Raw genomic sequence first — 23,714 nt, 5'->3', positions numbered from 1 at the left:
ACAAAAACATGAGAATTTGTAATATAAAAAAAGCTTTATTTTCTAGTTCCAACATGATATAAGACAAATATTTTTTTAAAAGTAACATTCTTTTGGGAATAAATTTGGCTCAGAAATGAAATTACAGGTATGAAAAAAAATTATTGGGCAATTTGTATACTCAAGTTCAATCAAACTTAGCTAAGCATTTAGTAAATTTGTTTGTCCTAATCATTAATTAAGTTTTGAATCGTATAGGAAACATAAAAACAAACATATGATAGATGAACAAGGTTATAGTACAAAAAATGATCAAAATCGCAAGTGCCATTATCTCACCTAGTTCCAATAGCTCAGTCATTGGTACTTCTGATCTGTTAATGAAATTAGATGGAGTAAGTAATAAAATTGTGCTGTTGAGAAGGTTTAAGATAGGATAACAACAACAATTTACGTAAATATATGTGGATATATTGTTCTCTCTTGATAATTATTGTGAAATTACTTTATTATAAAGGATCTTGCTAACGAACGTCCCCCGGGCGTTAGATAAGCATTTAAAATATCTTGAAAAGTGGTGTTAATTTGGGAATACATGACAATCACACGTTGATCGGTGTAATTAATGCTCATTTTAGTTTAATATTTCTATTTTTAGCTAGCTTAGGGCGTTCGTTAACTTTTCCTATTATAAAAGGATTATGCAGAATCATAAAAATCATCCTTATCGCTACAACAAATTGTCGAATTACCTATCCAAAAAGGTTCTATAGATTTGTGCGTAAGATATTCCATAAATATCTACCTAACAATCGTTACATACTATATGCTGTTATATTAATGATTTGATTTAATATAATAAATTCGTTACCCAGGACATGAAGACTTGTAACAGGTATATCACACCCCAAATAATTGAGATCTCTCTTTGATTTTACTGACCACAAACACATCAATCATAAATAAAAATATCTTACTTTCATAACAAATAATCTCATTTCCTGATTCTCAAACATTTGAGCTTCAAATGATGGCGGAAATCACATTCAAGTTAAGCTTCTTCACTGTCTTCATATCAGATCTACTTATGCTCACTCAATCAGGTTCTCCCTCTTTTTTTTTCTTGTGTTATATATAACTAAGGCCTTGTTTGGTTGGATGTAGGAAGTAGAAATTCCCATGAAATCTCAATTCCTATGAAATTGTAATTCTTAGGAATTCCCAAAAATTATTTGATTGGATGTAAAAATTTCTACTTCCCATGGGAAGTTCCACTTACCCAGGGAGGACTAGGTAAGTTAATTCCCCCATTTTGAGAGAAGTACTTCCTAAGAAGTTTCAATTCATACATTATTGTCAACCAAACAAGTATGCATATATTCATTTCCTAGGAAATCAAACTTTCCATGAATTTGTTTGTCAACCAAACAAGGCCTAAGATCTAATCTGCAATTGTACCATTATGATTTTGATCATGAATTTGTTAATTTTAAAGTTTCTTATTATTGAATTCGTACGTAGTATATACTTGCTCTGTTCTTTTTTAATCTTTTTCGATTGCCAGGTTCTAACTTTACAATATTTTCGCTTCTATTTTACTATCTTTTGTGATTTCTATGGAAAATATTTTTTTTTATTCATGTGTGGCTATGTTAGAATGTTAGATTCACCTAGATCTTGTAAAAAAAAAAACAAAGAGTCAAAAAGAGCAAATTCCAGTGCTTTTTTTTTATTTTTATTCTCAAGTTTAATTCAGCTATGTGAATTTCTTTCTCTGTCCTATAGAGTGGATGAAATAATCCATACATCGTGATTGATAGGTATATTACCCTCAATAAAAAAGACTTAAGGTAAATGTGTGCTTTTTGTAGGTGACATATTTGCTAAAAAGCTAAATCGCATAAATGTAGAGGATCAGGATGAACTAGAAAGTGGTAGCTTATTAATGCAAATGTTGATAGAGGCCGAAACAAAAACATTAGGACTTGCCAAAGATGTAATGGAAATACAAACAGGTCGAGAAGATGCAAACTCAAAAGATCAATTAAAGTGCATACCTTGTGGAGCAGCCTGTATTTCTTCAAGAAATTGCTGTAGAAACTGTTATTGCCTTATCTGGGAGCTTGTTAACCTCGATGTGTTCGTAATAGACCATCTCATTAACCAACTTAGTAGATTTCATTACTACTTTACTAGGATGTCACCTTAGACTACCAGAATCAGAATATAGATCATGTAATAAAGTGGTTAGTCTCAGTATATATTGCTGTTTCCTATGATATATGGATTAACCTCGTGATTTTATTCTCTATGTTCGCTGACTGTATCATGTAATTTGGTCTAGTTCACAATTATTAAGACAGAGGAGAGATTGTTTTCACATTTTGCAGGAGTAATCAGTGCTGATGAGAAGATATAGGTGACCATAGAGAATGAAAGTGGAAACTTACTTAAAGAGCTAGTAAAAGCAGGAGCAGTTTTGCAATACGACATTCATGAGGAGGTGATGGACAAGGTTTCGGATAAGACTTTATCTGCCAAATTAAAGTGCACTCAATGTGGTAGAGAATGCTCATCATTGAATGACTGTTGTGGACTTTGTGGTTGTGTATATAACACTTGCCTATCTGCCAAACAAGAATATTATGCTCAATGCAGAGTGATAGTTGATCTTATACTAATATTGTAAACATGCTTTGCCAATAACATCAAAAGTAACCATGAAATAAACTAGCTAATGAAGATCAGCAAAATGAGTGCAAACCACATTCTATAAAACAGGACAAAAGCAGAATGGCATGCATTACTCGCACAGGCGGATGGTTCCCTATCATATTTAACAGCAACCTTGCTTCCTATATGATTCAAAACAGAGAGGTGAATTACCCAGAGCCACATACAGATTGTAAGCAATGATAGATTGTGATATTGGTAATGATCAGGTCCTGCATTTTGCAAGTTTTTCCATGGCAATGCACATACAGAGAGGTGAATTACCCAGAGCCACCATCGTAAAATTACAAAAGTATTTATTACTATACCAGTTACCATTACCGAATGTGCTTAAAGAAACAAAGAGCAACAGGAAGTCATTCTTATTATTAGTTTATTAAATAAAATCTCATTACCATACGATTGATGACCAAATGATGTCGGGAAGAGACAGGGGAAACACAAATAGTAGATGAGATGAAACTAATTGCAGCTTGCGACAACATTAATCACCCAACAAAATTTTTTAATCACTACAAAACTTACCAAATCTGCATAACAAACCGTAGTAGACCAGGCCATTATCAGCAGCAGCAAGACTTTGAACCACAACAGGGGGTCCTGATTCCCAACTCCTACACATAAGATAAAAATTTCTACATTTAAAGATGAAGCGGACTATGCTGTCCTACATTTTACCATACCATTACCGTAATTCTGAAGCAAAGACAACCCTTGCATTCTGTGAGGTCCTTGGAAGACATATCAACTATATCATCATAACCTTTCTGTCACACATAATAACCGATTTATTGAAAATAACTGCACTTTTAAGCAGAAATTTAACATGACTTCTAATAATGACGATTGGTGAAACTTTAGGTAGTTGCATCATTCACGGAGAAGAAAGCTTGCACCAAAGCATATTGCAGTCGCAGATAAATCCTGACATATATACAAAAGAACCTGTGTTACATGAAAGGTAAGCACAAGTTTAGCTAGATGAATTCAATATACATATAAACTTACCACATCGGCGTATATTTATAAGTTCTTGCAAGAACTATAAGTTTCTCAACAATCTACAAATGCGTAGCAGACAGCTTCCTATGGACCCTAGTACTCAAAGTTATATGCATCCATGTATTTTGTGGAAAACCAATTTCTCATTTCCACAATGTTTTAATTGCTGGAAAAGAATAAAAGAACATTAGCAATATTCTAATAATTTTTCATTTAACATTATATTTGTAAGAAACTAAGCAACAACACCCCTAACATAGAATTGCTGAATTAGAAAGTACTACAATGGCTCAGATGTCAAAAAAAGCTTACATAAATCAATCTGAGCACATGACACGATGATTTGATTTTGGTAATGACACTTGATTAACACATTGTTCAGCTGGACTACATGGTTTATGAGTCTTAAGGTAGCTTAAATGAAGCAACACGAGATATTCTATCAGCAACGATCAATCACTTGCATTTTCTTTGGTAAAACATTACCAATATGCAGGATCATATGCTTAATCTAACTAGTTTACTCTCTTAACATCAAGGAAACAATGCAAGTACAATTTAAGAGCCTGAGATTGTACAAGACTGTATGATGACATGACTTAAATTTGATACAGTAAATAATTAGTATCATAGCTAACAAGATAACAATATTGAAAATAAATAGCAACAAATATTAAAGAATCAAGAATACACAGCAAAAATACAGGCCGGATTCTTCACAAGAAAGATCATGGGGAAGAAGAATACACTGCAACTCACCATATAAGCTTTATATCCCCAGTGGAAAACCCCGATATCTGAGTAAAATTTCAAAACATTCATCACTACAGGGCAACAGACGTATGATATTGGCTTCGTGGACAGATGAAACATCAATCAGTTGCAGATTATTTGATAAAACATTACCAATATGCGGGATCTTCAAATTGGGACAATCTAATGAGTATGGTTTTCCTACAAAATCCGTGCAGCTACTTAGAATAAGCACCAGCTTTTCAATGCTTGGAGAAGTAAAATGCAGCTCCTTCAAAACATCAGGAAACAGAACAGCCAATTCTCATACATGCGGGCATCCAGATATAATAAGTTTGAAAGTTTCATCACCCTCAAATTCACATAAGAAAGATACAATACTCTTAGAGATGCCATGAATACTCGACCTGGGAGCTTAATTTTTAAATCTTTAAGTTCAAGCGAAAGATACGGAATTCCAAAAACACGTGGTAGAGTTGCTAAACCAGCATAAATACTTGAAATGTTGCTTTGGTGATATTTCATAATTTTGGAGACGTATTGGCCATAGAACCAATCAAATATTAATGTTGGAACAAAGTCCAAAGATTACCAAATCGATGAATAAAGACAGTTTTTACAACTTCACTAATATCCAACAAGGAGAGAATGTGGACAGGTGATTCATCAGGTAAGTCACTTAACCTATCCATATCTCAACCCTCTTGCTCCTTTGAAATAGATTTGACTTACAATATTCTGAGTTTCAACTTTGACTCAACCTGAAATTTTTAACCCTTTCTATCCATCCCACGTCTTAGAATTTTAGGAGGAATTTACCTCCATTATAGGGTAAATCCCTTGTTTTATCTCTACTATAAAAGTGAAGGGAAGAGGAATGAAAAATTGGTTCTAAAATATGAAGTACCAATGATACCCCCCACCTTTGCTTTATTTTTTAATTTACAAAATTACTTAAAATGGTATATGCATTAAAAAAAGTCAATGATTGATAAACCTTGACATAACAAGAGATATTTAACTATGGATAATTAATTGATTGACTTAGGAAAATAAATAAGGCAATAAAAAAATACTTTAACATTGTCAAACCTAAACCCAATTGCCCAGTTAAAATAAGGCAAGCAATAATCTCATACAATAGATAAAACAAAAGTTTAGTGTCTATTTGAATTACATTTATTTCATCAATTTCTTTAATTTTAACATGTACTTTTTCCTTTGTATATGCTTGACAAAATTGAATAGATAGAAAAGTAATAAATTGTAAAAAGAACTGAACAAATCGCATGTATATGCGGTTAGTTATCATAATTCGAATTATATAGCCAAAAACTACCATGTAAGATTAAAAAATAACAAACAAACAAACTCCATGACTAAAGTGAGAATCCTACTTCGTATTATATTAGGTAAGGTAAAGATAGCTACCATATACTCCCTCTGTCCTTAAATGAAGTTCCCGTAGTCCTTTTTAGGCGCCCCAAAATGTTGTTCCTATTTCATTTTTCATTTTTAGACACTATAAAAATATCAATTACCCTCAATATTTTGTTTTAGTTCACTCAACTACCTAAAATATCCTCATATTTTCTCTAAAATATTGTGCCTCCACCCATGTTCACGTATTTTATTCCTTTTCACATACTTACTTTTTGTGGTCTACCCACATTTCTTGTACTTTACTCTCTTTTTTATGTACTTCATCCTCCCATTTTCTTAATTCTTGGTTTTCTTCCAAACAAGAACTTCATTTGGGGACGGGGGTAGTAGTAAACCTATTATTTTACAATAATTACAAAATAATTTCCTATATCTCAAAAGAGATTATTCTACCTATATTCTTTATCACTTCGTATAGCTTTATATTTTTATCTTATAATATCATTAAGGTATATATTCTTTAATAGTATGATTGGAAACTATATGATATATTTCTTATACAAAACATACGAAGCATGTTTATAAAATTTCAAATAAATGTATTATTCCTTACAAACTTTAAAAAAAAATTCCAATTCTTATAATGTATACTAATTTTGAAGTTTTCTAAAAAAAATGTCTATAAATATATGATACTAAAAAATATCTTATTAGATTAGTCACAATGTAATTTACATAGACAAATAAGGATATTAAACGTCAATGTTGTGCATTGACAAATCTATTAGTCAAACTGATGTATTCATATAAGAACAAAGAGAGAACAACAATTCTACCTCTATTTCAATCTTCCTTTAAGATTGTTTTGTCTCTTTCCTATAATCTCAAGCTCTCATACCTATAATCTCAAGCTCTCATGTCTAAGAACAAGCCAACAAGAAACCCAAACAATAAAAAGTTATTTTGTGCACTCGATAGCATGTTGTACATTACTCTCTATGTTAATGTTTCATTTCATAATACTTTTGGGTTTTTTTTTTTTTTTTTTTTTTAATCATTTTATTAAAACTTTGTGCAAGTTGTATGTAAATGTAAAGATCAGAGGATCCTCACTCACAAACACTATCACATGACAAGATTTGAACCTCAAAAGTCAAACCACAAGGATTCAACATATGAACCTTACCAAGTAATACGAGACAAGCCTTGCTTGGTGTTTGCGCTATCAATTGGTGTTAAACCTTTCCAAAATTGCACAATGTTGACATGAGTTTAGTGTTAAATTGTCACATTTGTGCCGCTTTGGCAATGTAATTGTGGGAAATATAGTCACTAATTATTACGAGCAATGGTCCAAAGCTATTCAGTAATTTCTCAAGGGGGGATGGCCTTAAAACACTGAAGTAGCAAGCAGCAACAACATAAATCAACTCAGCAGCATTTCTTCCTATTTTGACTTTGTCTATAAAAAATTCCAAATAAGAACATATAGAGATGGAGAATTCAGTCAATTTCCAAGCAAAGTCAGGTATTGGTAGCAGCAGCACTGAAATCAAACAGTGATCCTAAGTCGCAACAGTAAGAAAATTTTCAAAGGAACTCAGTCTTAAACATAAGAAATCCTCAACTTTCAACATACAGCATAAGTGCATACTACCTTCAGTATATTTCTCAAGCAAAAACAACGCGTGCATTGCGTGAGGCCCTTGGAATGCCCAATAACTTCATAGCAAAAATTTGGTTGTCGTTCGAAAAGAGTGGATCCTTCCCATTGTTGGCAATAACCAATTTCTCCAAGGTGTCTGCCCTTTCAAGCAGAATTTCTATCAGCCGAAAAAGAGATTTGTAAGGCTTCTCATACTCACGAATGGAGACATTTTTAAGTCGATGCAAATCATAACAAGAAATAACCTCTTGCACAAGGAGTTCATTGCAATCACAAGAAAAATCCTGACATTATATGAAAGATCATTATGTTAGAAGTATTAAAAGGTGGACCACGATATTGGCTAGAAAAAGTCATGAAAAACAACTTACCCCGTTGGCATATATTATAAGTTCTTCCAACATGTGTGAGTTGCACAGTAATCTGAACATGCCTAGCAGACAGCCTCCACGGAAACCAGGCCTCAGAGTTATATGCGTCCATTTATTGCTTAGACCAGATAGTTTCTCATTATATTCATGTCCACAGTGTTTAAGTTGCTGAAACAAATAAAATTAGAACTATTACTTGTTTCTTTCAATTATTATCAAAAATATAGCCTGAAAAGTGAATAAAATGAACACTCGATAACAGAGAAAAAAAGCACTACAATGCACTAAGTTGTTGAGAAAAAAAAATTGCTTGAATCTCTCTGAGCAAATTGAGCTACAGTTTAATTTCGGCAACCACACTTGGTTAACATTGGTTTGTTAGACTACATGTATGGTAGCCAAACATATTTGCTACATCACAAGCGGGTAATGGTCAGTCAGAAGTTACAGAAACTGTGAGAAACTAAAGTCTAAATGACTTGAGAATTGCTGTCACATGGCATACTACTACAAGTGCCCAAGCCCTCAAATGTAACATACACAACATCAAAACTCAACTGCAAGTGAAGAGAAAAACTGTAGAAATTAATATGTGACCACATGTTTATTACCTTATTTTCTTTTAACTCTATTATGTCATGTATATAGCTGTCCTGTATAGCTGTAGGTTGTTTTTTTTTTTTAATAGCTGTAACTTTGTCTTTGGTCAGGTGTATAGGCTTGGTGGATGTATCCTTGTATATATATAGTGGCAGCTTAAGGGTGAGAGCCGCAATACACAGAAATCAATACAGATTTGATTCCAATATTGTGAGTGGTTTTCCAGAAAGGACCAGAATATAAACACCAAAAGATCAAAACTTTACATGATATCTGAGCAGCAAGGTTGAAAGCTTGAATCTTTTACCTTATGGCTTCATAATCGAGTTGATAACAGAAGAATTTATTGAACCTTGATAGAATGGCAGGGCAAGATAAGGAAACAAAGAATGAGAGTGGATATGCAGATCCATTGTTTCTTGCAAAGTCTGATAACGCTAATGTTCCTCTTACAAACATTACGTTCAATGGAGAAAATTTTCTTAACTGGAGCAGAAGCATCAAGCTTAACTGGGATCTAAGAATAAGCTTGAAGTCCTCGAGGGAAAGGTGACTAAGCCAAAACCTGAAGATCCAAAGTATGCTCTTTGGATGAGAAACGATTACAAGCTTAGAGGATGGTTGTGCAGGTCTATGGATGAGAAGATTGCCAATAGCTTCACATACATAGATTTTGTAGAGAAGCTCTGAAATGAACTTAAGGAGAGAGATGGAGAAACGAATGCACCTCTCCTCTACTCTCTGAAGAAACAGGTTAAGAACCTTGAACAAGAAATAATGCCAGTTTCTGAGTATTATTTCAAGATAAAAACAGATCTGGGATGAAATACAGGATTTAGAAGGGTTACCTGAGTGCACCTGTAGTGGTATAAAGAAATGCACCTGCCAGTTGCTCAAGAAGTTCTTGGAGATACAGGAAAGAAACAAAGTGATAGATTTGTAATGGGACAAAGCGACAAAAATGAGAACATTGCTGGGAATATAATGGCAATGGAGCCACTTCCAACTCTGAACAGAGGGTTCATTTGGTACAGCATTCTGAGACGCAGAGACAGATATTGGAGGGACAGAACACAGCAGAAGCAAGTGCTTTTGCAGCGAACAAGATGAATCAAGGAAGAGGAAATGGAAATTTCTAAAGAAGAGAGATGAAAGAGATGAAGATGAAGAAGTGGTGGGAGCACTGCAAAATGAAGGGACACACTATTGATGACTGTTTCAAGATTTATGGGTACCCGGACTGGTTCAAGAACAACCCAAAAGGAAAAGGAGGAATGAGGTATGCTGCTAAATGAGTACCTGGAGGAAGAACCGCTTGATTGTGGAAGCAAGAATGGGAATGCAGAAGGCAAGCTTGACAGCAATCTGCAGTAGTTCAAGAAGTAATGAAGGCATTAAGCAAACAGCAAGGTTCTAAAGCGGGCAGTAGCAAAATGGTCAACTTTGCAGGTATAATCTTAGTCTCGGATGCTATAACTTCCAATAGAAAGTATGATATGAATACTTGGATGGTTGACTGCGGTGCCTCTGATCATATTTGTGGTAATGAGAAAGCATTTAGTGATTTTAAATTGCTGAAGAAACCAGTTAAAGTAGGGTTTCCAGATGGAACTATCAAGTTCGTTGAGAAAATAGGAGAAGTTAAGATGTCAAGCAAACTGATTCTTCATAATGTACTGTGTATTGAAGAATTTAAACATAACTTACTGTCAGTGAGTAAACTGATTGAAACCAGCAAGCTCAATGTGGTGATTGATACAGAAAGTTGTATCTTATAGGACCCTTACTCTAAAAAGCAAGTAGCAAGAGAAGTAAAGGAGAATGGGCTTTACATGCTGGTGGTAAAGTGTGATGAAGGGAATGAAGCTACAAGAGGAGAAGAGAAGATGAGCAATAATGTAACTGTTTGTAATGAAGGAACAAAGTTGAATGTTCTTCATGCTAGACTAGGGCATAGTTCTCTTTCTAAGATGATACATATTGAGATTTGCAATTGTACTTCCTTTAAAGATTTCTTTTGTGATGCATGTTGCATAGGAAAACATCATAAACTTCCTTTCAAATTAAGTAATTCAATTGCAGATGGAATTTTTGATCTTATTCATGTAGATCTTTGGGGATCCTATAGAATTCCTGCTGTGACAGGAGAGAGATACTTTCTCACTATAGTAGATGACTATAGTAGGAGTTGGACACATATGTTGTCTTGCAAGGAACTGGTGAAAAATATTTTGAATACCTTCTTTAATTACATTGAAAATCACTTCAATGTAAGGGTGAAAAATGTGAGAAGTGATATGGGACGGAGGTGTTCCAAAGTGAATGCAGGAAAATATTTCATGATAGAGGGATAAAGCATCAAAGAAGTATTGCAGGTGTACCTCGACAGAATGGCAGAGTTGAGAGAAAGCACAGGCACTTGATCGAGACAGCTAGAACCATGAGAATCTATGCAGATCTACCAAGATACTTATGGGGTGAATGTGTAATAGCAGCTACACACATCATTAATCTATTGCCTAGTGCATTAGTTGGGTGGAAAACACCTTATGAGAGGCTTTTAAAGAAGAAACCAGATTACGATCATCTGAGAATCATAGGATGCTTATGCTATTTATCAAACACTGATAGAAAGTTAGATAAGTTTGGAAACAAGGGAGTTAGATGTGTATTGGTGGGATATGCAAATGATATATCAGTGCTTGATGCATAGCATAAGCATAAAACATAGAGGGAGAACTATGCTAATGAAAAGAATTTTGGGATATATCTCCCTAGTTAGATTATGATCATCTCCAAAGTTAGATTATATATCATATGATCATAGAGGGATATCCAAACTTATCATGACATTAGGGAGTAAGATGTGTATTGGGGAACTATGAAGCAAGCAAAGATCTAGGGTGGATAAGTGCCATGAATGATGAGTTAGAGGCATTAGAAAAGGATAGAACATGGGAGTTGACAGAGTTACCTGAAGGGAAGAAAGCTTTAGATAGCAAATGGGAATATAAAACAAAGTTCAAGAAAGATGGCACTATTGAAAGATTGAAGGCTAGAGTGGTGGCAAGAGGAGATAGATAAGTTAAAGGAAAGGATTATGTAGACACATTCTCACCTGTGGCAAAGTTTACCATTGTGAGAAGCTTAATTGCCTTGGCATCTGCAAAGAGATGGAAATTGCATCAACTTGACATAAATAACACATTCTTACATGGGTTTCTTGAGGAGGAGATATATATGAAGGCACCACAAGGTTATGGGAAACCAAAAGAAGGGAAAGTGTGCAAGTTGAAGAGAAGCTTATATGGATCAAAGCAAGCATCGAGACAATGGAATCAAGAACTAACTAAATTTCTTAAGGAACTTGGTTTGGAATAGCAAAGAGAGATCATTCTCTATTTACTTGAGTGAAAGATGGGAAGACAACAATGGTGTTAGTATACGTTGAAGATCTATTGGTTACTGGAGATGAAGGACAATATATTGAAGAATTGAAGAAGAATCTTGATAAGGCTTTCACTATCAAGGATCTAGGAGAAATGAGATAACTTCTAGGGTTAGAAGTATCAAGGAACGAGGAGGGAATAATCCTAAATCAGAGAACATATATTCAGCAAATTCCCTATGCAAAAGGGGCTGAAATCCTCCTTGAACAGTATAGAAGACTCATTGGAAGACTGTTGTATTTGAGATTATCCAGACCAATTTATGCAGACTCCCAGGAAGCCTCATCTACAAGCTGCTCTTCACGTGATCTCTTATTTGAAGGGAACGAGTGATGGGGCTTGTTCTATCCCCAAGTCGAAACTTATAGGGTTCTGTGATGCATTCTGGGGCACTTGTGCTTACAGTGGTCGATCTTTGCCAGGATAATGAATAGTCTCATATCTTGGAAAAGCAAGAAGCAAAAGACAGTTTCAAAGTTTTCTGCTGAATCAGAATACAGGAGCATGTCACACACGACTAGTGAGCTAGTTTGGTTGGATGGGACATGAAAGTCAGCACAATTTCTAATCCTTCAAGTTAGGAATTGTCGGAACCTTCCCAAGTCTATTTTGAGGGAGGGGGTGTAGAAATTAACATGTGACCACATGTTAATTACCTTATTTTCTGTTTTGTTTTTTATTTATTAGCTGAACTTTGTCTTTGACTCTTTGGTCAGGTGTAGAGGGTTGGTGGATGTATCCTTGTACATATAGTGGCAGCTTAGGTTGTAAAGGGTGAGAGCCGCAATACACAGAAATCAATACAGATTTGATTCGATCATTGTGAGTTTTCCACAAAGGATCAGAATATAAACACAGAAAGATCAAAACTTTACAAAATCTACCCACCATATTCATAGTTTCAAGTAATCAGGTATTAACCTTGTTCCTAACAGGCTAACATTCTATGATGAAAGATATATTAAAAATAGCTAAATCTTGTATCACAAAATAGACCATAATTATTGTCACGACAAAGACATAAAATCAATAAGTTATAGATTACAATATACTGATTCATTATCACAGTTCGAATACCTGTACCAGATAACAATACTGTACGTGTGGCCAGAATGGAAAAATAATTAACAATAGTGAGGAATCACAAATAAACCAAAAAGTGCAGAATTCTTCAAAAAGTAAGAACAAAGGGTAGGAGAAAACAACTCACTTGATAAACTTTGCTTCCCAGCTGGAAAAACTCAGCATTCCGAAATTTGTCAAGTAATAATTCAAAATGTTGAACACTCATCACTCTGATATCCTGGTCTTCGAAATAAATTTTTTTTTTGATGATGCATACACAGGCCGAAGAAACATTAATCACTTTCAGATGATCCAAAAGCACATTTTCAACAAACAAGACCTTGACATTGGGGCAATCAATTGAGTAATGTTTGGGTACAACCACCGCAGACCCCATTGAAAGATCAAGCCACAATTTCTCAATGCTTGGAGCAGTAAAATGCACCTTTTGTAATCCCTGAGGACTTAAAACATACAATTCTTGTAAACACGGGCACCCTTTTATCAAATCTTGAAATATCTCATCACTCAAACCCACACAGTCAAGCAGCAATTTTCTCAGTGACTCCAATTTCACAACCCGGGAGCTTGATCGCAAAACCAGTAAGCTCAAGCACAACAAGACAATGACTACGGAATACTTGAGGTGGCAGATTAATTAAAGCATAAGCAAACATACAATTAAACTTCAACTCCTTAGTTTCTTTACTTAAAGCGAAATTGGTCCATTCCATCAACTTATCCTGTGAAATTTCATTTGAAAATTTCAATTCGAACATATTAATAATGGGATTTTTGTGATATTTGATCACATTGTCAATGAATCTTTCCCCATCGTAAGAGAAACTAAGATTAGGATGCAAAGTCCAAAGATCACCAAATCTGCGAATTTGAACAGTTTCTATAGCATTTCTAATTGGCAGAAAAGAAAGTAAGTGAACAAGGACATCATTTGGCAATTCGATTGACCAATCTCTGATTTCATCATCTTTATCGCAAAATTTTTGCTTCTTTGATCTAGATTTAATGATTTTTCAGGTTTCAATCTACCAGAAATTCGATTAGAAAATTGGGTTAGAAAATTAAATCAACCTAAAATTATGATAGATTTCACAAAAATTGAGAAAAAAAGGGACTGTATGACTTACATAATTCGAGTACTCAGCAATTATTAGCAGGAATTGGAGAAGAAATTGAGAGAGTTCATCAGAAATTCTGCAAAGAGCAAACCCTTCTGAATTCCACGGCTCACAAAATGGGGGGCGGGAGAAGGTAACATGTATCTGCTGCCATGTGTTTTGGATGATGTTACTACACTATTAGTTTAATTAGATCTAACAAAAGAGACCCGACTAGATGCCATAAACAAGCTAAATGACAATCGAGAAGATACAAGTTTATCATCTTGATATGGCAAAACGGTAAATAAATCAACAATTTGTCATTAGATACAGGTCTCACAATTGTTGATATAATTATGAAAATGTCATGTTGAATGGACATTATACGAGTAAGTTGATTTATTTACGGAGTCTCGTTTTGCCAATTTGCTTATTAAGATGATAAATTAGAGCTTTCTTGTGACGATATGTTCAAACTTAAAGATTGACCTGACTCCAGAATGGTAAATTGAATGACCCGATTTGGTCGATCATCATCTCATTTATGGCTATACAACCCTTCATAATTCATCATCATGTATTAAGGGGCATAATTGTAATTGCATATGTCATTTCATATTATAAAGCAGGTGTTTTTAATTTACAGATTTTTACTAAACTAAATTAATTTTAATTGAACTGAAATTACTTTTACTACATACTTCGTATTGTTATTTTTCAACTCCCTCTATCCCTATTTTTTTTTGCCTCATTTGACTTTTCACGGTCTCTATGACGCGTCTTAGAACGCACATATCTTCATTTCCATACACGTAAAAATTATAAAAACATGACATTAATAAAATATACAATGAACCGAATCTAACAAGATCATTCATGACTATATTATCTCTTATAGATTAACAGTAATTTACGATTAAAATTTACAAAGTTTGACCTGAAAAATGACAATAGAGCAAAAATAAAGGGACAGAGAGGCAATATAAGGTAAAAAAATAAATAAATAAATAAAGACTTAATTTTTCCTACATGCAAACTCAGACGTCGGTGATGAGTCCTAAACATAAGAAATCCTTAAAATTTAAAACACGCAATATAACAGCATGCATATTACACTATATAAGCATACTCCCTTTAGGATTTAGTACATCTTCTTACTCACTTTCTCTCTCCGTCTCTCATCACATTTTATTTAAATTTTATTCACCACCACCACCCGGCCACGGGCCACCACTGAAACCAACCAGCCCGTCACGCCATGAGCAACAAGGGTTCACCAACGCAGCCGCAAAGGAGGCAGCGCCACCAGCACCCCACCTTGACGACCACCTGATGAAGCGACAGCAGACGAACAACGATGGAAACAAACTGCAAGTCGAGGCTACCAAGGTATGTACATTTTTTTATGGAGGAGCAGTACCGGCGCTCAAAACCGGTTAGTTGTACATGGTTAAACAGGCTTCTTAGGGTAGGTTAAACCGTTTACTGTCCCGGTTTGACTTCATAAAAACAACCTAACAAACCAGTACCGTGGTTTACCGGTTTTCCAGAGCGGCTTTACCCACGTCCAAATGGTTTTAAGGGCCGGTTTTTATTTATTTATTTTTTTATTTAGTGAAATATAAGTATAGTATGCCCTGAAACAAAAAATAAAAAAAATACTCGTATAGTATAACTTATACAACTGATTCACTGAACAAGCATTATACTTCGCATAACTTTGGCAACTAATTAGAAGTGCCTTTATTCCCTTCCCCCCCCCCCCCCAACCAAAAAAAAAAAAAAAAAAAAAGAGATAGATGTGACTTTATTCTATAGCCTACTAATTAAATAACACAGTAAGGTCTTGTTTGGTTGAAATAGGAAATAACTTTCCTTGGTAATTTACAATTCATGGAAAGTTATTTCACTCATACAATTCCTAGGAAACTATTTTAATTTGTTTGGTAGACATTAGGAAAATCACAATTCATGGGAATTTTGAATGACTTAGGTAATTTAATTCCTACATTATGTGGGAACTTCAAATTCCCATGGAATTTCAACTTCCTCCATTTTGCACTTTTTTTGTTAACCAAATAACTCACCATTTTTGTATTTCCTAAGAATTTTGAGTGCCCATGGGAAATTAGTGTAATCAAACAACACCAAATCAAGGGTATTCATCAAAGGGAATGGGAATGGGAATCAACTGTCGTCATTCCCTTGTTTGTGAGGCCTTTTCCCCATTCCCTTTACCCTCTCCATTCTCCCAAATCCTTCCAACTTGATTCCCCACCTCCCATCCTAGGTTTTTCCATTCCCTTTCCTTAGCCACCACTACACCACCATACACACACCAGCCACCACCTTCCTACCCTACCCCACCACCCACCCAGCTCACCGCCTCTCCTCCCTCGAAAACACCCCCACCCCGCAAAACCCTAGAAACCAATCCCCCTCCCCAATAAACCGCCGGTTGCCCCTCCCCCCACCATAAATTATTTTGAAGCAATTTAACCCCAAAAATATCATCTATCTAAATTATAGTTTTAAATCTAAGTTTTTGCGGTCTATCCGATTTGAAATAACAAGATCTATTTTCAACAATGACTTTTTTTTTATTAGTTGTTATTTATCTATTTTCTTCTAAATAAGTCAAACCAACTAATGAAAGATCAAGTCCCATCGACTACTCAGCAGGTTAATGGTCTCACTCCAGCTGCGAAGGCGCTTGTTATTAAGATGACTTTTGTTGCAGCTAAGCCGCGTCACATTATAGCAGCAGTGAAAGAGAAGTATCCAAACGAGAACCCTAACATGAGAGAGATCTACAACTTGAGAAGACGTGCTCGGCTAGATGCTCGTAAAGGTCGGCCATCGTTAAGTCGGTGGTGTATACGTAGCGAATTTGAACATACCTTGGGTTCTCGTGGTCGTCGAGATAGTAGGGGTGGTCGTCGAGGTGGTCATAAGCCACCAATTGGCACAGCTTCAGGTTCATTTTTATGTAACTAGCCTTTTACCATTGTTTATTCGAAATTTGAATGGTTTTAACTTTGTTTTATAACTTGTAGGGAATGATTTAAACTTGGACGAATTTGCATATTTGGATAAAGTACCAACCTTCATGCTTCCATTCTTACGGGGGTGGAGCGATCCACTAGGTGATGGTAACTGTGGGTTTCGATGTGTTGCAGATTTCTTCATCGGTGATTAGGAGAAATGGATGTTAGCGAGAGGTACGATTGCAAATGAGGTTGCTGCTCATCGAGATGTGTATTCTCGAGTGTACACTGCTGAACTGTTGGATCAAGCAATAAACCGTATCACATGGACAGGAGGGAGATGTAGCACGGATCATTGGATTACTATTGATGACTTGTTTCCGGTTGCCAACTTTTACAACTCAGCTGTTATGTGTTTTGGTGTTGGTAGTGACAATCGTAATGTGTACCCATGCATCACTGTGCTACCTTGGACCGTGCCGTCAACTGCCACTGGTCCGTATAGGGAGTTTGCAATTTTATCATTAGGGAGGCATTTTGTGCGATTGGAGTTCGAAGATAATTTTCCAATACCTCCTATTGCTACTACTTGGTTCGAAATACGTGATGATACTGTTATAGGTTGGGAGGACCAATATCAACATAGGCGTGCTACATGGCACACTCTAGCTAGTAGTCAATGACGTTGTTAGCGTTATTGTATGTGATGAACGAGCCGAAGTTGAAATAACGTTTTTATGAACTAATATTGTTGTTGCCATTAACTAATGTAATGCATATATGAAAAAGTGCATAAACTCTTAATACATTAAATCCCAATCTAAAACATAAAACATTTTAGAAAAAGTTGTCAGAAACCACATTTTAAAACACTTTTTTAGTGAAAAAAACACCATATCTAATTTTATTTATTATTTTTTTTTTTGTAAGAGCACACCTAAAACCATAATTATTTTGCAAGATAATACCTTAGGCTGCTTTTAGGGCATTAACCCTGTTTCCCAGTGATGATCCCCTTACATGAGGGTCACGTGCTTAGAAAACCCCCTTTCTTTCTCCTCAAAGCCACCACAACCACAGTAGTAGCGGAAACAGCAACAGTAGCAGTAGTGTGTAGCCGTAGTAGCAGTAGCAATGTAGCAATAGTAGTAGTGAAGCAGGTAGTAGTAGTAGTAGTTTTTTTTTTTTTTTTATTCAACTGAGTAGTAGTAGTAGTAGTAGTAACCAACGATAACTTGTTTGGTTGGATCATTATATTTATATCAAAAGCAGACCATTGAGTAAAGCTTTGTTTCCAATTCTAAACTAAAACGGCTCTGTACCACATTTCAAATACATAATTTGCAACCTGTTTATGCTTGTTGAAAAATTCTGTAAGATACATGTAAATTGTTACAGAATGTACCTATGTATATTCTGAAGCTGGGTGCAATTCAAGAAGCTAGTTATATGTAATTTACAATTGTATAACATCATCCAATCACACACCTTACGACACTTGATCTAAAAGCTATCATGGAAGTATTTTTTAAACACAATTCATGCTCAAAGTCAAGTTCCTTGACTTTGGGATCCCCATCCAACCTTCAGGAGAGAAGCATAAAGTAACTCGTTCCATAAGTCAGGCACACCAGGCAAGCACCAATGGCTGCAATCTTGTGATTGCTCGGCCTCAATTCGCTCATCTTCACTCTCATATGACTTTCTGTAAATCGAAGGGTGAGCATCCTTTCGGTAGTCTGTGAGCCTGCTTATGTTTAAGTACATCACCGGGGTCTTCATTTTCCCCAAAACTTGCTCAAGAGCTCTCATCTTTGAAGGGTATTTCCCTAAGTAAGTCTCGTTGAAGATGGGTTCAGTTTCCTTATGGCATTGCCCTCCCGAATTCCACTGACCTCCTCTGCATCAAACGCTAATTAACATAAATTCTGAATCTGCTAGAAAACTAACTAATTAAGAGCATGGACATATGATAACACAGAGTGTATAATTTCAAAGTAAACAATATTCAGGCCAATAGTTTATGAGTTATGAACTTGAGATCTTAGATTAAAGAGACCTAATCACTCTCTCTTCTGTTTTCTTTTTGAGCAATGATCAATATAAAGAGAAATAATTACTTATCTCTACCCCATGCAAATCATCACTGAATACTTAAGAGCAAGCAAAATTATTTCATATACTCCTTCCATCTGGAAACAAAAGCCAATCATATACAAGTACAATTATCATGTCCATAAAGAGTTGCCACGTTCCCTAAGAAAGTAATGGGTTATTCTCCAATAGAGTTTCCCAATAAGTAACGGACTAAATCAAGTAATTTTCATAACTAGGAGAGGTTGGCACTATGTAATAAATTGACAATCAACTCCTAACAGATGATTTATAGTTAAGCCTGAGCTCTTGCAGTATCAGAGGAACCATATCCCAGAACAATGAGTTCAGCATCAGATGAATCAAACAACCAAACACAACTACACAAGCCAGTCAAAATGCTAACCTGAAATGAGTGCCAGAATATCCTCTAAAGAAAACCAGAGTTTTCTTGTAATCAATATGCCTGTCAACCCATCTGCCCCAAGTAGCAAGGGCTTTCCTGTAAGCCTTAAGAGCCTTAAGTCGAGGATGAACAAGATCTCCTTCTTGATAATACTCTTCCCTGTAGAATAATAAAAAGCAGGAAATTCTCATATTAGTCTAGTCACACAAACGATTTCATGATTGCCAGATCAATCGCAAAACTCACCCCCTAGAAGTTTTCTCATGGGTCCACCAGTGACCTGTGTTGAAGACTAGAATATGAGCATCATGATACATTTGAGTTGTTTCGTCCATTAAATCGAGCCTTAACGTTGATAGTGATCCATTATTCTTCTGAAATGTGGACTCCCTGACCAAAAAGGGAGCTCTAACATAGTCAATAGTACAGTTGTAGTCCTGCATACAAAAGCCCTGACCACTTAGACTCATTCTTGTAAATATATAAGGAAGCAAAGGAGAAGGTTTATGGAAAGACCAAATATCTTGCCTCAAATCTGATGGCGTAGATACCCTCCTTTTTGAATTCCCTCTTCCCGGATACCTCATACACCGTGTTCTTGTCTTTAATACTATGCCAAAGAATGCAAACAAGAGACTCCCACATGTTCCGATTCAACGAATCCCCAATATAAACCAGCTTCTTTCCTCTCATTCGTTCCAAGAAATCAGTGGCATTTAGTCTAGCAATCACATCAAACAACCAATGAATCAACAAGGATTTGAAAATTGGAAGCACAAAACATAGCAATTTTGGCAAATTTTAGCAGGACCAAGGCAGCCAGCTTCAACCAAACTAATTATAGAAGTCATATCCGTGACAATTTTCCAAACACAACATCTTATTCCTCCTTGTCCCTGCCATAATATCTATAATCCTCCCCCACACCCAAATCAAACCTCACCCAATTCATACAATTAGCTAGGAATGTCCATGGGGTGGGGCAGGGCGGGACGGGACCAAAGGATGTTTTCCCAACACCCATTCTCACTAAAATCAGCTAAACTTCAATTTAACTAGAGCAGCTTTGCATATTTCAATCCATCAATTGTGCATATTCATCAAATTATAAACACTAGCTACTAGATAGCAACAATCAGCAAAATTCCACACAAAATAGCATATATTGAATGCTCAATATTCATTAACCACCCACATCAGCATTAAAAAAAAATTACAATACCCTTTAATTATAAACATAAACACTACGGAGTACATAATTTCACATGAAAAACATGAAATAAAAACCATATAATATAATTAAAATGATACCTAGGAATGTTGCACCCAAATGGCTGCCATTTCCATCTGTAATACCCATCATCAGGTCTCCCATTAAGATGACAATTAAAATCTCTATCAATAAAAGGGCAAATCCCAGGAGGGTAATGTGGTAATTCATCATCTCTAACCCATTTTCCATCAAAAATATCACAATCTTTTCTCAAAACCCCAGAATTTCTCAAACCCAATTTATCAATATTTAGACTGTTTCTGGAAACATTGATGAAAACCCTTGATTCTTCTTCTTCTTCCAAACCATGGAAACTCACATTCTTCAACTTCAAATCAAGATTTTCAAAGTGGGTCCCACTTTCACTCCCATTCCCAAGATTCTCAGTTGAAGTTGTTAAGGGCGTGTTTGGGAGTGAGAAAGTCCAAGAAACCATGGAAGTTGTTGGTGTAATTTTGTTGGGAATCAAGATTAAGAGAGAGAAAATGATGAATGAAGCAGCAGCAATACATAATCCAAACCCAGAAACTATTAAACCCTTTTTTGGGTGTAATTTTTGCTGCAAATTATCTGCTAATTTTGTTTTCATCGACGCCATTACTGCTCCTCAGTAATTCTGCATGCACAGCACAAAAATAAACCATCAAAATTCCTCAAAAAAACAAAAACCCCCAAAAAATGTTTTTTTATTTTTTATGTTTGAAGTGAAATTGAAGAAATTTTGGATTAAAATGAAAAAGGGTTTTCTTCTCTTCGAAATTTACTAACTAACAGTAGAGAATTTGTTCAATTTTTGCTCTTTGTTTTACAGTTGCAGAGAAGAGGGAAGGAGGAGGGAAAACTATGAAATGGGTTGGTCATGAATTGACGATAATACCCTTTAGTAACTGAAAATTACGCAAAGATTATGAATTTTGGATTTTATTTGAAAAGGGGTAATTTTGTACATTTATGATTGGAGTTTTATTGGAGTGCGCAAAATGTAATTAGTGTTCGAATATGCCGAAAATGGAAATTAATTGTGAATTTATCATTCTTGTTGTTTAATTGTAATCTACTCCGTAACTAGAGTAGGGTAATAAATTTTGGCATTTATTGATCGATCTATATAGGAAATTAATAAAGGTCTATGTTTATTAAATTTGTCATTATTTGACACATTAATGACAAATTTGTCATTATTTGTTTGTGTAAATTTGTCATTATTTGGTTTATTTAATAATGGGAAATGATAAGGGTTGTATTCATTAAAAAAAAAATCAAATCTATCAATAATAATAATTACATACTAAAGGCGAAACCTGGAATGATACTTGTCATTTCCTGGTTAAAAAATTTTCCCTTTTATTTTTTTTATTTTTTTTATTTGCCATTTTATATGACATTTATTGTAACCTACAATAATAGTTATTTCCATTTTGAAAACATATTTAATCCAATTATACTCAATTTTTTGTACATATATTTTATATACTAGGAAACTTTTAGTTACAAAAATACTAACATAGATTAAAAATAAGGTATTGTAATATATTATATTCCAAGATTATTATAATACTAGATGGAAGCCCGTGCGATGCACGGTTTTTTCATTTAAGATTTTTATTTATTTGTTTTATTGTATTTAATAATTTCAGACAAAATTACAAAAGTTTAATATTTATTTTTTTTTACTATAATTTATAATAAATTTATTAAATATAAATAAATTGTAAATATGATATTTTTTCCGTTATATAAAATCTTTAATGTGAATTGATAAATTTTTAATAATTTAAATCCTAAATCATTATTCATTGTTTTACCATATCTTTTATTCGATAGAATCACCAACCTCGTTTGATATAAATTAAAATCCTATTTTTAAATAGAAATAAGTTGTAAATTTTAATAGTAAAAGATTTTATACAACGGAAAAAATATCATATTTACAATGTAAAATCCTACGTTTAAATAGAAATAAATTGTAAGAAATATCATATTTACAATTTATATAAATATAAAACATTATAGTAAAAGGTTTTGTGCCCAGGCGACGCCCGGATGGTTGATAAAATTTTAAGATAACATTCTTACTTGAATGTTAATAAATACGGTCACATAATCCGTTATGATAATGTAGGATATTTAGACATACGATATAATATGGCTTATATTTATATAATAGTGTACTTTTTGTAGTTTTATTTTGTTTGTAAATAGGTATATATGTTATTATTGACTTGAAATCACTTATATTGAGCTTAAATTATTTTCACTAAACTAAAAGTATCTTTACCAAACTAAAATTAATTTTACGGATTAAAACATTTTTTTTTATTGATTCTCTATTATTTTTTTAAATAAATTAAATAACAATACATTTTGTATGCGGCTAGCCACACTATTTGGCCAGACAAAGTAACCCCTATAAAACCGAGAGAGTAACCCTTGTAATACTAACTGAGTAACCGCTATCTATAACACTAATTGAGTAATCACTATAACACTAACCAAATAACCCCTATAGCACTCACAAAGTAACTCTTATAATAGTTGGTGACACGGTTTGACCAGCTACTTATAAAAGTTTTTGATTAAATATATTATAAATGGATCTTATTTTAAAGAACTTTTTAAAACGAATTTGATAATGGAAATAGAATTGAGTTATAGGATATTTATAAAAAGTTATGATTAATTTTGTATATATGAAATATTAGAATTCTATCGATAATAAATCTCTATACAACAATTTTATCTTAAAAAATCTATCCAAAAATCGCTTACTTAACATGATACGTGTTACAATAATACCTATTTATCGCCTAAGTGGCGCGACACTTGGCGAAA

At 34.4% G+C, this 23,714-nt stretch overlaps 3 protein-coding genes, 1 long non-coding RNA gene and 1 pseudogene across 4 annotated transcripts; 1 reads left to right on the top strand and 4 right to left on the bottom strand.

The window, feature by feature from the left end:
* Window positions 1-237: 237 nt before the first annotated feature.
* LOC110709119 lies at window positions 238-2,153 on the bottom strand. The gene is made up of 2 exons (XR_002508849.1): window positions 2,037-2,153; window positions 238-353 (listed from the first exon to the last, which is right to left on the bottom strand). It is a non-coding gene; the product is annotated as an uncharacterized LOC110709119 (long non-coding RNA).
* Window positions 360-2,732, top strand: LOC110709111. Its single transcript, XM_021887325.1, has 2 exons — window positions 360-1,082; window positions 1,851-2,732. The coding sequence occupies exons 1-2, from the start codon at window positions 1,007-1,009 to the stop codon at window positions 2,186-2,188; spliced, it is 414 nt and encodes a 137-aa protein (XP_021743017.1). The 5' UTR covers window positions 360-1,006; the 3' UTR covers window positions 2,189-2,732.
* On the bottom strand, window positions 2,430-5,292 carry LOC110707896 (annotated as a pseudogene).
* LOC110709099 lies at window positions 2,485-14,295 on the bottom strand. The gene is made up of 8 exons (XM_021887317.1): window positions 14,150-14,295; window positions 13,147-13,458; window positions 9,787-9,852; window positions 7,888-8,055; window positions 7,508-7,800; window positions 3,721-3,880; window positions 3,238-3,636; window positions 2,485-2,606 (listed from the first exon to the last, which is right to left on the bottom strand). Exons 2-5 carry the CDS (start codon window positions 13,396-13,398, stop codon window positions 7,522-7,524), a joined length of 765 nt encoding a protein of 254 aa, XP_021743009.1. The 5' UTR covers window positions 13,399-13,458; window positions 14,150-14,295; the 3' UTR covers window positions 2,485-2,606; window positions 3,238-3,636; window positions 3,721-3,880; window positions 7,508-7,521.
* A 3,976-nt stretch (window positions 14,296-18,271) lies between these two features.
* Window positions 18,272-21,940, bottom strand: LOC110707068 (protein trichome birefringence-like 2). The gene is made up of 5 exons (XM_021885103.1): window positions 20,921-21,940; window positions 20,138-20,330; window positions 19,856-20,046; window positions 19,610-19,768; window positions 18,272-19,009 (listed from the first exon to the last, which is right to left on the bottom strand). The coding sequence occupies exons 1-5, from the start codon at window positions 21,478-21,480 to the stop codon at window positions 18,661-18,663; spliced, it is 1,452 nt and encodes a 483-aa protein (XP_021740795.1). The 5' UTR covers window positions 21,481-21,940; the 3' UTR covers window positions 18,272-18,660.
* Window positions 21,941-23,714: the final 1,774 nt, after the last annotated feature.

The sequence above is a fragment of the Chenopodium quinoa genome, unplaced genomic scaffold (assembly GCF_001683475.1).
Source record: "Chenopodium quinoa cultivar QQ74 unplaced genomic scaffold, ASM168347v1, whole genome shotgun sequence".
In the NCBI taxonomy this organism is placed as follows: domain Eukaryota; kingdom Viridiplantae; phylum Streptophyta; class Magnoliopsida; order Caryophyllales; family Amaranthaceae; genus Chenopodium; species Chenopodium quinoa.
This window is presented reverse-complemented; position numbering and strand designations above follow the sequence as displayed.